The following is a 13,210-nucleotide window of genomic DNA, read 5'->3' as shown; positions in this document are numbered from 1 at the left end:
TACTCAACAGTTGAGGCAGGGATGGAGATGAAGGAAAGAGGGCAGCAATGGAGGCCACAGGGAGTGGAGGCGGCCAGAGGGACAGAGACAGCAGAAAATGGAAAAATGGGGGAGCGAGGGAACAGATAAAGATGGGGCAGAAATAGGTGTGTGAGGGACTGACGGGAAGAAAGGGAGAGGGCGGGAGGTGGAGGAGGGATGGGACATGAGGCGGAGATGGAGGCGAGGCCGGAGATAAAGGGGAAGTGGGGGCAGAGATGTGGCAAGGAGAGGGACCCAAGGGGCCATGGGGTGTAAGGAGGCAAGCCGAGGGGGGGACAGAGACAATGGCAGTGCCGGTGGGATAGAGAGGGAACCGCGAGAAGACACAAGTAGGAGCAGAAAATGGGGTGTCAGGGAGCGGAGGGATGTGAGAAGAACGAAGAACGGAGGGGAAAGGCAGGGGACCGAGGGGAAGTAGAGCCCCGTGAAGGGGGCTGGGCAGGCCCAGGCCCAGGAAATCCCGGGGAGAAATGGGGGTGTGAGAATGGAACGGGTGAGAGGGAAGGAGGGGGTTTGGGGAAGGCGGGAGGGGAGGGCCGGGCCCAAAACTGGGGGGTTAGGGCCTGGGCCACCGCCGAGGGGAAGGGCTGGGCAAGGTCAGGAGATGGGCCCTGGGGTGAGGGGTGGGGGAAGGAGACAGAGGGTTGGGGTCAGGGGAATGGGGCCCAGGGCAGGGAAAGGGCGGAGGCCAGCATGGGGGAAGGGGCCCAGTGGAAGGAAGGGGGGAAAGGCCGGGGCTGTGGAGAGTCCAAAGGGGGCCGGTTGGGATGGGGAAAAAGGGCCCGTGGACAGAGAGGGTTGGCTGAGAAGTGGGAGGGAGGCCGAGGTCAAAGATGGGCAGGGCTGGAGATGGGAGGCAGAGGTGTGAGGGAGGTCAGAGGAAGGGCTGGGGTCGGGGGGGGGTCAGGATAGAAATGGGCGGGATTGAGGCAGGCAGGATGAGATGGGGGTGGGAACTGGGGAAGGAGAGGTGGGGAACAGGAGAAAAGAGGTGGGTGTGTGGAAGCAGAGACACGAAGGAAAGGGGACAGACGCTGGCCTAAGGAAGGCAGGGGGGTCCCAGGCAGAGCAGGGAAGGGGTCCGAGGATGGAGCTGGGAGGCCAGAGGCAGGGCATGAGGGGGTCAGCCGGGAGGAGGGGGGGGTGAGAAGGAAGGGAATGGGTGAGGGGGGTGGAGGTGGAGAGGGGGGGGAAGGGGTGGGAGAAGGGAAGGGGCCGGCAGAGGGGTGTAAGGGGTGCGGGGAAGGAGGCAGGGGGACAGCTGGGCGAGGCCAGCGGGATCTGGGGAGGCAGGGCCCGGCCGGGAAAGGGCGGAGGCGGGGCAGGGCCCAGAGGGCCGAGGAGGAGGGGCCGAGGAGGGGCCTTACCCGTGCCGCCTCCCGGGAGGGAGCGTTGTGGGATGGGCACGGTGCCGTGCTTGCTGTGGAAGTGGTGGACGTGGTGGGTGGTGCTGAGGCTGGAGGAGACCCGGGCCCCGTCGCCCTCGCCCGCCCCCAGCAGCAGCAGGAGCAGCAGCAGCAGGAGCGCCAGGGCGGGGGGACAGGGCGGGCACCCCCCGGGCCCTGGGCCCCCGGGGGGCATCTCGGTCGCCGCCGCCTCACAGCCCCATGGCCGGAGGCCGGCGAGGGGGGGGCCTCCGGGCCCCGGGAAACCCCCCTCCCGCTCCGAGCCCCGACAGGGGGAGGGAGGGGAGACGGCGAGGGGGACCAGATCCTGCTCCTCCGGCTGGAACCCACGGAATCAACTGGATCCCTCCAGGCTCCGCGGGGCGGCGGCAACGTCAAGGTCCAGGACGCCTGGGTCCATCGCGGGGGGAGCTAGGGGTCTCCCCGCATTTTCTTCTGGCGGAGGGAGGAGGGGTCGTCAGATGCCAGGGGGAGCGCCCGGAGGAGGGGGCATGGTGCCGGGGGTGGAGAGGCGGGAGGGGGAGGGAGAGCGGGCGGAGGGGGGGGAGATCCTGCGGAAAAGCAGAACCCAGAGGAGAGAAGGGGAAAGGGGGATGGGGAGGAGCGGCGGGAGAGGAGAAGCGGGGCAAGGAGGGGGGGCACCGGAGGCGCCCCCGGCCGCCGGGAGAGACCCCTCCGAAGGGAGGAAGCGGCGAAGCAAGCAGGGCTGCCCACGGCCCGACGCCGGGGCCGGGGCTGCGGCCGGGGCCGGGGCCGGGAGAGGAAGGGGCGAGGAGGGAGCGGCCCCCTCCCCGGGGGAGGAGGGGGAGCAGGGGCCAGGGGCAGAGGGGAGGAGGGGGGGGCAAACCCGGGGACCGGCGAGGGCAAGGAAGGCGCGAGCGAGAGGAGGAGCGCGAGCGATTCCGGCGGAGGCTGGAGGCAGCGGAGTGTTGCTGCAGAGGCAGAGACGGCTGGAAGGGGAGAGAGGGAGAGGGAGCGAGCAGAGCCAGTGAGCGCGGGAGGGAGGGGGAACGCACGAGGGAGGGGGCAGGGCGGAGGAGGCTGCGCGGCTCCCGGGCTCCTGGCGGCGCTGGGCAGCTCCTCTGGATGCGAGATGCTCTGCTCCTCTCCTCTCCTCTCTCCTCCTCCCCTCCCTCCTCTCCTCCCCTCTGCTCTTTTCCCCTCCCCTCTTCTCTCCCCCTCTCCTTTCTCTCCCTTCCTCTCCCCTCCCCTCTTCCCTCCCTCCCCCCTGGGCTCCCTCTGTAGAGCTTTCTCCCCCCCCTCCCTCCCCCTACCACAGGGCTGATGCTGCCTGTTCCTGCCCCTGCCCTTTACCCCCCCCCCAATCTGACCAACTCCCTCTGTTCCTCCCCCCCTTGGCCCCAAACCCCTCCCCCACCTCCTTCCCTGCCCAAGCGTCCTTGGCCTTCCCCGACACGGGCCCCGGGGGTTTCGGCAAGGGCCCCGGCACCCCACTGGGGCCCAGGGGACCCACTGCACCATCGGAACAGCTCCCTCTTGGTTTCCGGCCACACGGGTGGGGTGGGGGGAGGATCAAACTTACAGGTGGGGGGTGGGGGCCTATCCCGGTTCCCTCTTGGCTCCACCGGCCCTGCCCCTCCGAGCCATTCCTCACCTCAGATCCTACAACAGCCCCCCCCCCCCAGGCCCCCTTTCGTGGAACCCTGGGCTGCCCCTGGAGAAGCCATTTTTGTCCCTCGGGTTTTCTGCCCAGCTTGCCTGACCCCTACCAGGTCACCGGCTCTTAGGCACGTGTTCCACCCTCACCGGCCTTGCCCTTAAAGTCAGAGCCAAAGCGGGGCTATCCCTCAGGCCCTGCCCCAATCCCTTCCTCTCCCCGTGCCCGCAGCTCTGCCCCCTTCCCAACATAGAGCCCAGAGAACCAGAGCCGTGGGGGTGGGGAGGGCGCTCAGAGGCAGCCAGTTCAACCCCCACATGGGGGGAAAACTAGAAAATACGCCCAGTTCTGAGAACTGGCCCTTCTGGCCAAAGGCCCCTGGCCTGTGATGTCATCAGATTAAAAACTGATAAATGGAGTCCCCGATTAAACAACCTTCTCGCCACCAACCACGTACAGGCGAGGAAACTGAGGTCCCGCTACATTAAGTGACTTGCCCACAGTCAGAGCTGGGAAAGGAAAGTGAATCCCAAATGGAACCTTCTGGCTCCAAATCCCAGAGTGAAGGAGGGGGCGGAGAGAGCTGCTGCTGCCCATTCTCCCTCGCGCCATCACCAGGGCTAGTGGGCAGCTCCTGCTGATAGAAGGAGAAGAGGAGGGGAGCGGAGCAGCAGGAAAAGGAGAGGATGAAGAGAGGAAAAGAAAAAGAGGGGAGGGGGGAGAAAGGAAGGGAGAGAGATGGAGAGAGAGAGACAGACAGAGAGAGACAGAGATGGAGAGAGAGACAGAGAGAGACACAGAGAGACAGACAGAGACACACACACAGAGACAAAGAGAGAGACAGAGAGACAGACAGAGACACACACAGAGAGAGACAGAGACAGACAGAGATACAAAGAAATAGAGAAGGAGAGAGAGAAACAAAGAGAAGAGAAGAGGGAAGGGACAGGAGGAAAGGAAGGGCCTGGAGGGAGGAAGGGAGAAAAAGGAGAGAGGCGGCTGCAAGGGTGGAGAAGAACCTGTAGGAACTGGTTTCTTATCGATTTCAGATTCATTTTTGGAGAGAGAAAGAGACGTGGAACTGTCCCGCCCTCCTCCGGAGTGGGGGGAGCCCCTTAGCCCCTAGTCCTCAGCTCAGGAAGCCCAAGGACTTCTGGGTCCTCAGCCCCGGGAGCGGGGGCCCTGAGATGCGAAACAGCTGGGGGAGGGAGGGGAGAAGAGGGAGCCCCGGGCCCGTGCTCCCTCTGCACTGCCCGGAGAGGGGGAGAGGGGCGAGGGGGCCCCTCTTGGTCCTGTCCCTCCCCCTCGCACCCCCACCCCTTCCGCTCGCACAGAGCCCGTGCTCTGGAATATTGACTGACACAGCTCGGAGCAGCCGCCAGCAAATTTATGGCCCCGGAGGGAGGGAGGGAGGAGCCGGCGGTGAGAGCAGAGGAAGGGGAACCGCCTGGAGGCCAATCAATACCAGCGAGTGGGAACCGGAGGAGAGAGACTGGGTGGGGGAGGGCTCCGAAGGGGGACGGGGAAGAGACGGGGAGGGCTCCGATGCAGGGGGGGGGGACCAAAAGGGGGTCAGAGAAGGAGAATCGGCCCGGCAGACACCCAGGGAGCCCGCTCGGGAGGATGGAGACCGAGAGCCACTGAGCATGCGCAGATGTGCGCCCGTGGGGGAGGGGGGCTAAGCCCGGCTTTAGAATTGCAGCTCTCCACAGCCAGGACCGCTTTCCCTCGCCCTTCCTCTCCCCTTAACCTCTGGCTGCCTCAGTTTCTCCCTCCCTGGGGAGGGATGTGTGCTTCCGCGCAAGCCGAGCCCCCCCCCCCCCCCCCCCCCCCCCCCCCCCCCCCCCCCCCCCCCCGCCCTGGGAGCTTCCTGCCTGGCCAGGCCCCAGAGGACCTCAGAGCCGCTCTCAGCCAAGCCATCGCCCCCCCCCCATCCCCCGTCACCGCGGATGCCATTCTCTTTTCTGACAACAACCGGGGAACGCGCCAGTGCAAGAGAGCCCGGGGGGTGACTCTCGCCTCTAATTCCTGTGCTCTGTGAGCCCGGCAGGTCACCAGGCGCTCTGAGCCTCAGATCTGGAAACTGAGGCTAGAACTTCTGGGGGCCCCTCCTCCCGGGGCTGTTGTACCTTTGATGCACAAACCTTAAAGGCCCCCAGTTTCCTCATCTGTAACATGAGTTGGACTAGATGGCCCCACCGGTGCTTCCAGCTCTGGAGCTCCGTCCCTACGCGTGACCTTGGTCAGATCATTTGACATGTTTCCTCATCTGTTAAATGGGGAAACTGGATTCTGGTCCAGTTGTGTCCAAGTCTTTGCGACCCCACCTGGAGTTTCCTTGGGGAAGACACTGGCGTGGTTTGCCGTTTCCTTCTTCCGTGAGGTCCCAATTACAGATGGGGAACTGAGGCAACAGCTAATGAGGGTCTGAGGCCAGCTCCCCTCTCTGGATGTCTCTGCGCTGCTGTCCCGTGTGCAGAGCATCCCTTCTCACCCCTTCCAGGCGATGTCCTTGTTTCCTTCAAGCCTCCACTAGCAGCGAAGCCTTTCCCCCTGCCCTCCTTCCTACAATGGGCTTGCGCTTCACTTCCATTGAGTCTCAGAGGCTCGTACATGGGGAGCACCTTGGTGGAGAGGGCACAGAGCCTCTGCTCTCAGCCCAGATGCTCCTGCCTCGGACAAGTCACTTAACTTGCCACCCCAAGCGGCTCTTCCAGACTCAAAAGTGCAGAGAGAGGGCAGGAGAAGCTCCCACCTGGAGCTGATGAAGTTATCAGTCAGATCCAGGCAAAAGAAAAATAATCGTATATATGCATGTTACTTCTCTGGATCGACTGGACTCCTTGAAGGCAGGGATTAGTTAGCTCGTCTTTATCTATGTCCCCCAATGGCTGGACTGATGCTGGCCCTTACTGGGCATCTCATAAATGCTTCTTGGTTCACTGATTGTGCCCCTGTGTTCTCTGGTACCCTTCAGATTACTGGTGGGAGAACCGAAGTAATAGACTTGTGAAGGGCTTGATTTCCAAGTGTTTCTGTAAATCTGCCCTGACCAAAGGACCCAGGGGTCCTTCAGAGCTCTCGCTAATGTCTACCTGTCCCCATTCCCCGAGAAATGAGGGCAAGGATTTGACTTCTCTTGATACATATCCCCAACAACTTGAATTACCTCCCATAAGCCTCCTCTTTTAATCTCCCCACTAATATTGGTCTCTCACACTTTCAGTCTCCCTCCCATAAGCCTCCACTTTTAATCTCCCCACTAATATTGGTCTCTCACACTTTCAGTCTCCCTCCCATAAGCCTCTTCTTTTAATCTCCCCACTAATAATGTTCTCTCATACTTTCCATCTGTCTCATTCCCCCATGACTTGACCATTTGAAAGCTGACCCCTCAAAGTCCTGGAAGGATAGAAGCCCCCACCAATGCTCCAGTGAGGGCGGGATTCCCAAACTCCAAATCCTATCCTCAAACCCTCCTCCTCGTGAGGTTCTGAGAGTGGCTGTGTTCTTTATTCTGTTCCCCCAAACTCTTAGGTCTAATGTCCTCCATCCCTCCCACCTGATCCCGAGCCAAGTGGTTCTAGAGCCCAGCCTAGAGTACTAGTGTGGGTGTCCCCCCTCCCCTTCTGTGAGTTTATGGTCATAAGGTTCAGAACTAGAAGACAAATCAGGAATCGTCTGTCATTTTATAGATATGGAAACTGAAGTAGGGAGAGGAAAAGGCCCCTAAGTGGTCCCCAAGTGGAGGAGGCAGAATTTGAACCCAGATCCCTGTTATCTTTGCATCTGACAAAATCTCCACTTGGTCACCATGCTGCTTCCCAGGCTCCCATAACCTTGGTAGGAAAAGCTTATTCAGCTTGAGGTGGATGGGACCCACCACATCTTATCTGGCCTTTTTATGTGATGTATGGGGAAACAACAACAAAGATAGGAAGTGAGGGGCCGCTAGGGGGCACTATAGTGGATAGAGCAGCAGCCCTGAAGTCAGGAGAACCCGAGTTCAAATCTGCCCTCAGGCATTTCCTAGCTGTGTGATCCTGGGCAAGTCACTTAACCCCAATTGCATCAGGAAAAAAACAAACAAAACCCCCCAAAACTACAAAGATATGAAGTGAGCTTTAGCTCAAAGCAATTCTGTGGGTCAGGATCATGGCTCCCGACTCTGGAGCCCAAAGGGATGTCAGAGACCATCAAGTCCAATTCCTTCACTTTACAGATGAGGAAACTGAGGCCAGAGTGACAGGGTGTGCCCACGACAAGGACATCAACCATTTGAAACAGCCTTTGAACTCAGGAGTCCTAGCTCTATATCCGGTATTCTCCCCCACAATGCCAAAGGGAAGATGCCAAAAACCAAAAGCAAGCCGACGGAGAGGAGGAGATGAGGGGCTTGAGGTCTGTGGGGTGGAGGCGAGACCGGGAAGTGAGAGACCGAAGGAAGTTGTTGGGAAAATTACCACCAGGTCTCTCACGTCCCTAGAGGCCGATCCCCGCCATTCCAAGAGAACGGATAGCAGCCCCCATCATGGACTAGAGGCCCAGCGACCTGCGAGGGCTGGGACCCTCTTCTCCTTCGTTCCTGTCACACTCGTACCCAAAGGCACAAGACCACAAATAGCCGGGCCTTCTCGACGGCACTTTGGGGACTGCCGCGCTCGACCTGCCCTCCCCCCTGTATCCCAGCTGCCCAGTTTCACCCTCCCCAGAATCCAGCTAAGCTGCTCCTTTGGCCCACGGTCCTTCACCTCCTCTCTCACCCTTGAGAGGACAAGAGGTGATACCGAGCTTAATCGGGAGCTGGAAGGGGCCCCAGATCCCGCCCCCTCACTTACAGAGAGGAAGTACGGATCTGAATTCAGATCTTTCAGCTCCAAATCCAATTTTCCTCATTACACATAACTCAAAGGCAGTCGGCCCATATAGACGCCGACTAGAAAGAAGTGCAGGACGCGGGGCCTGATCAAGACTTTCTCTCCTCCACTCCACTTAAAAATGAAACCACTGGGGCAGCTGGGTGGCACAGTGGGTAGAGCACCAGCCCTGAAGTCAGGAGGACCCAAGTTCAAATTTGACCTTAGATACTTAACACTTCCTGGCTGTGGGACCCTGGGCAAGTCACTTAACCCCAAATGCCTCCACACACACACACACAAAAAGCCAACCATGAGAGTCACTTGATGTGTGAGGCACTTGCCCTCCAAGGAGGAGAAGGCAGTCTTTCCGGCCTCTTCCCCCTTGCCCCGCATCAGGCTAGGACATTGTAACCTCTCAGGCCAAAGGCTCTGAATGCCTGGGTGAGAGGGACTAGAGGCAGCAAAGGACCTCAGCGCCATCCAGCCCAAACCATCCACCCCTGCCCCCGGCGAGGACTCGCTGGGATGGGAACCCAGGCCCTCCCATTCGGTCCAGCTAAAACAAGGAAAACGGAGCCCAAATCAGAGGGATGCCGAGCCTCCCAGCAGAGCCAGACAAAGGCAGGGCCCTCCGAGGTCCCTGATTGGGCCAGGAAGCCCCATTCCAACAGACTGGGTGACAGACAGGATCTTTGGAGGCGAGCATCATGGGACCACGGGCGAGGAGCCACAGGAGGCTTTAGTGGTCACCTGGGCCCAGCTTCTCATTTCAAACAGGGTAAAATGGAGCTAGTTGATGCGACTAAGGTCACAGCAAGGGCCCCAGGCCTTTCGGGCCCAGACACAGGCCTGGAGGCGTTTGCACGCTGGGTGTGCTTGTGGGTGTGCACGTGTGTCCGTGTGCTTCCCCTGTCTCTGACATGACCCCCCCAGGCCCACCCCAAGAAAGAACAAAGCAGGTCCCCCCTTCTCTGTGCCGGCTGCAGGCTCACAGCCCACAGCCCAGGCGCTGCAGAGATCAATGACGCTGCAAGAGTGAGAGCGGGGACCTTTGGGGGCCCCCACCCCAGGGAGGGGCAGGAAATACAGAGGAACACTGCTGCCTCCCACTGGGTCCCCACCAGCTGCTGGAAAACAGCTGCTCAGGTTGACCTTCTGGAGGAAAGAGCCAGCTAGGAAGGGCTGGCGAGGGTGCCAGGGGCAAGGAGAGCGGCGCATGGGGGAGCTCTGCAGTGTGGAGCTCTTTGGGGGAGGGGTCAGAGGAGGACAGAGTCACCCCGAGAGCAGGGCTCTGCATCCTCAGCATCTGGCACATGCAGTAGGCGCTTAATCAATGCCTGCCGGATTTAACTAAATTGAACAGAGAGGGAGATGCCACTATTTGGCCTCTGGAGAATTTGTGGAGGTTGCTCTGCAGGGCACAGGAAGCAGCCTCGTTATCCTGCCTGGCGGAGGCTGCCAGGGGCACCTCTGAAAGGCAGCCTCTGACCGATGAGTGGCCAGGGTGCCCGAGGGCAAGGCTGGCCATCCGTGTGCAGGTGTGAGCGGTGCAGGCCAGTCCCCTCTGCCCCCTCCATGGGGCCGCCTCTTGGCCGGATCCCCGTGAGTGCCAGCCCCGCTGCCACATGCCCTTGCCTCTTCTCTATCTACTCTCCCCATTGAGCTCGTCCGCTGCCGGGGACACAGAGTCAGCCCCGGAATCTCTGCGGGCGCCAGTCCCACAGCTCGCTGGCCTCCCCTAGGCCTCTGACGGCCGCCTCCAACTTGGCCCACCCCAAACTACTGGCTCTCTTTCCCAGAACCTTCCCCTCCTCCCCATTTCCATTTCTGTCGGCTGGCAGAGCTTCGTGTCACAGGAAGTGCACAGGCCAGCCTGGCCTTACTCCTCTGGGGACCCTCTCCTCCAGCCTTCCCTCCCTGCCCATGTCCTTCCAGCTCCCTTTATGGGCTGCCTTCCACCTTTAGAATATAAGCTCTTAGAAGGCAGCAATTTTCTTTCCTTTCTTTTTTCTTTTCTTCCTTTCTTCCTGCCTCCCTCCTTGTATTCCTTCCTTCCTTTCTACCTCACTCCCTTCCTTCCTTCTTCCTCCCTCCATTCTTTCCTTTCTTTTTTCCTTCCTTCCTTTCTGCCTCACTCCATTCCTTCCTTCCTTCTTTCTTTTTCTCCCCATCCCTTCCTTCCTTCTTCCTTCCCTTCCTTCCTTCTTCCTTCCCTTCTCTCCTTCTTCCTTCCCTTCCTTCCTCCTTTCCTTTTCCCTTCCTTTCTTCTTCCTTCTTTTTTCTCCCCATCCCTGCCTTCCTTCCTTCTTTTCTTCCTTTCTTCTTTCCTTCCTTCCTTTCTGCCTTACTCTATTCCTTCCTTCCTTCTTTCTTCCTTCTTCCCCCATCCCTTCTTTCCTTCCTTCCTTCTTCCTTCCCTTTCTTCCTCCCTCCCTCCCTTCCTATCTGTACATCACCTAGCACTTGCACAGTGCCTGACCCAAAGCAGCTGTCTGATCGTAGCTTTCTTGACTTGACTCTCCCCCCACAATTCCCTCAGTTGCCAGCTCTTGCCCATCCTGCTTCTCGGCTCCTTCTCCCTCACGTAGCCACCCCACAGTTACCTCATCCCCCTTGTCTGGACATCGCGGCGGCCTCCCGAGCGGCTCTCACAACAAGCCAGATTCCTGAAGCTCAGATCCGACTGTGTGCCCCCCCCACCCCGCTCAGAAACCCCCACTGGCTCCCTGGTGCCGCTGAGATAAAACCTCCCTTTGGCATTTAAAGCCCCAGGTCATTTCCCATCAGGTAATTCCTCTTCGTTCCCTCCACCTTCCAGTCCCGTGACATACCTCGGTGCCTTGGGGTCCCTGCTTTCCTCCACAGCTCAGCTTAAAGGCTGCCTCCTGCATGAAGCCCTCCCTGATTCCCCTAACTGCTGATATCTTCTCCTCTCTCTCCCCAGGAAAATGGCCTTGTGTTTAATTAGCAGCTATTTTGTCCTTTGATAGAACGTAAACATCTGAAAGGCAGGGGCTGTTCTTGCACCTCTGGCACCTAGCATACAGTAGGCGCTTAATAAACGCTTGCCACTGGATTGATGTTTGTAATGAGTGTGAGTGTTTTGTGTTTACCAGCACATGGGCACGTGTGTGTGTGTGCCACGAGTGTGCCCGCCCGGAGGGCTCCCTGGGCCCATTTTACTGTTGCTCGGAGTTCAGGGAGTTCTCTGGGCAGGGACTCTGCCATGCAGAGGCTGCACTGGGGGCCCGGAGGGGGACGGCGGGAAGCAGCAGGGAGCCCCTGTGAGAGCCGGGGGCTCGCCCGTCCCTCTCCCAGCAGGGATTCCGGGTGGCTCAGCCTGCTGCCCTGGGGGGGAGAGGTGGCCCAGGGAGGGGCCAGGACAGCCTCACCTACCCTCACCTCCCTCAGAGCCCCCTCCCAGGCCCCGACACGAGCGCTGATGACCCCCTCTCCAGCCCCCAACCAACTCACGGTCATTGCAGATGGGGCCCCCGTAGGAGGTCATGGTGCAGTCACAGGTGAAGCCGTCCCACTGCTGCAAGCAGACGCCCTGGTTGGCGCAGGAGTCCTCGGTGCAGGTGGTGCTGGGGCCTAGGAGCAGCGGGGGGGGGGGGAGGACACCCCGGCCTCAGCTCCTTGGGGAGCGCCCACCCCAACCCCCAGCAGGAGCCCCAAACCCACAGGCGGGGGGACCCAAACGCCTAGGCAGGGGGCCCCAAACCCACAGGCAGGGGGACCCCAGCTCTGGGGGCCTTGGGGACCAACAAGGGGTAGCTGGAGTGGTTTTGGGCCAGTCAGAGGGGCAGAAACTTAGAGCTGGGATGGAGCCGGGGGCCCCTGGGGGCCCTTAGAGGTCCGTCCCTCGGACAGCAAGAGCAGGACTCAAAGGGCCTCGAAGCCGGGCGTCCGGATGCCAAAGGAGGCTCTTCTACACCATCCCCTGCCTGGTCTTTTCCCCACTCCAAGGACTCCCATTGGGGACGAAGGGGCAAGGGCCTTGTACGGCCACTGCCCAGGGCATGGGAGCCCCCGTCGGGCTGGCTCCCGGGTGGGGTCCCCGTTCTCGGACCCCGCCCGTGCTCACCATCACAGCCCCTCTCCACCTGCCCGATGCGGTGCAGGGCGTCAGCGATGAGGTCCGGGAGGCGGCCGTTGAGGTCCACCGAGGCGAGGCAGCCCTGAAAGCCGTCCCGGGAGGCCACCAGCTTTGGCAGGTTGTTGAACATGTTCTTGCTCAGACCACCAATGTACAGCTCTCCTGCAGGGGCAGGAGAGGCCGGGGCTGGAGCACGGGGCCCTAGGCCCGAGGAGGGGGGGGTGCCTCCTACTTCCCAGCATCCTCCTCCAGACCCCGAGTGTCCTTCCTCTCGGCCCCTGGAGCCCCCCCAGACCCCAAGCATCCCTTCTCTCGGCCCCAGGACCCCTCCAGATCCCGAGCGTCCTTCCTCTCGGCCCCCATTTCCCTCCACACATCCATTCCCTTCCCAGGCCCCAGCAGCCTCCTCAAAGGCTTCCCTCCCTTCCCAGGGCCTGTTCCCTCTCCTTTCCTGCTTGGCTTCGCCATCTGTCTGCTTCTCCCTCCCTCCCAGAGGAGCCCAGGTGCCTCGTCCCACAGGGAGGGGGAGCAGCTGGGGAGCCAGCTCTGCACTTTCTTGCCCCCCACTTCCCGTTCCCGGCAATCAGAGCCTTTCAAAGTGGCCTCTCTTCTCCCCACCCCCACGCTTGCTCTCCCGGCTCCTTCCCCCGTCTGGAAGTCTTCTCCACACACCCCCCTCACTGCCGTACCAGGTCTTCCTGAAAAGCCACAGGGGATTAGGGACCGAGGCTCTGTGAACCTTCCCTTCTCCAGCGCTCATCTGTCAGAAAGCTCACTCCTCCACCCCAGGCCCTGCGTTAAGCACTTCACCACAACCAGGTCCTATTATTATGCCCATTTTCCAGATGGGGAAACTGAGATGAGCAGGGTTAAGGGATTTTCCCAGCACCAAACAGCTGGAGTGTCTGAGGCCAGACCTGAACCCGAGAGCCCAGAGCTCTGCCCACTGGGCGACCCGTTCTCTCAAAAGGACTCATTCCTGCCTCGACGCTCCCACTTTCCTTCATCACAGGCCACTTGTGTTCCGGGGAACTGGACGGACCATCAGACTGGCCTGTTTGTCCCAGAGGGCCGGAGAGGAGAGAAGCTGGCGGGGGGGGGGCAGCTGAGGCTGTCAGGAAAGCCTTCCCAATGGGGAGAACCGCTCCTAAGGAAAAGGGGCTGCCTGGGAGGTAACGAGGTCCCC

At 60.7% G+C, this 13,210-nt stretch overlaps 1 protein-coding gene across 4 annotated transcripts in view; it reads right to left on the bottom strand.

Annotated features, from left to right (window-relative positions):
* The window catches only part of NRXN2 (neurexin 2), a 157,133-nt gene that overhangs the window by 56,032 nt on the left and 87,891 nt on the right, over positions 1-13,210 (bottom strand). For 3 of the 4 annotated variants that reach the window (XM_031941609.1, XM_031941608.1, XM_031941606.1), the window contains 2 exons: positions 12,013-12,186; positions 11,400-11,519 (listed from right to left, as the gene is read on the bottom strand). In XM_031941609.1, coding sequence (XP_031797469.1) covers positions 11,400-11,519; positions 12,013-12,186 — 294 coding nt within the window. Of the gene's footprint in view, positions 1-1,409; positions 2,220-11,399; positions 11,520-12,012; positions 12,187-13,210 lie in introns of those variants that run through there. The other variant, XM_031941610.1, reaches the window with a different exon arrangement.

Source organism: Sarcophilus harrisii, chromosome 6 (genome assembly GCF_902635505.1).
Source record: "Sarcophilus harrisii chromosome 6, mSarHar1.11, whole genome shotgun sequence".
Lineage (NCBI taxonomy): Eukaryota > Metazoa > Chordata > Mammalia > Dasyuromorphia > Dasyuridae > Sarcophilus > Sarcophilus harrisii.
This window is presented reverse-complemented; position numbering and strand designations above follow the sequence as displayed.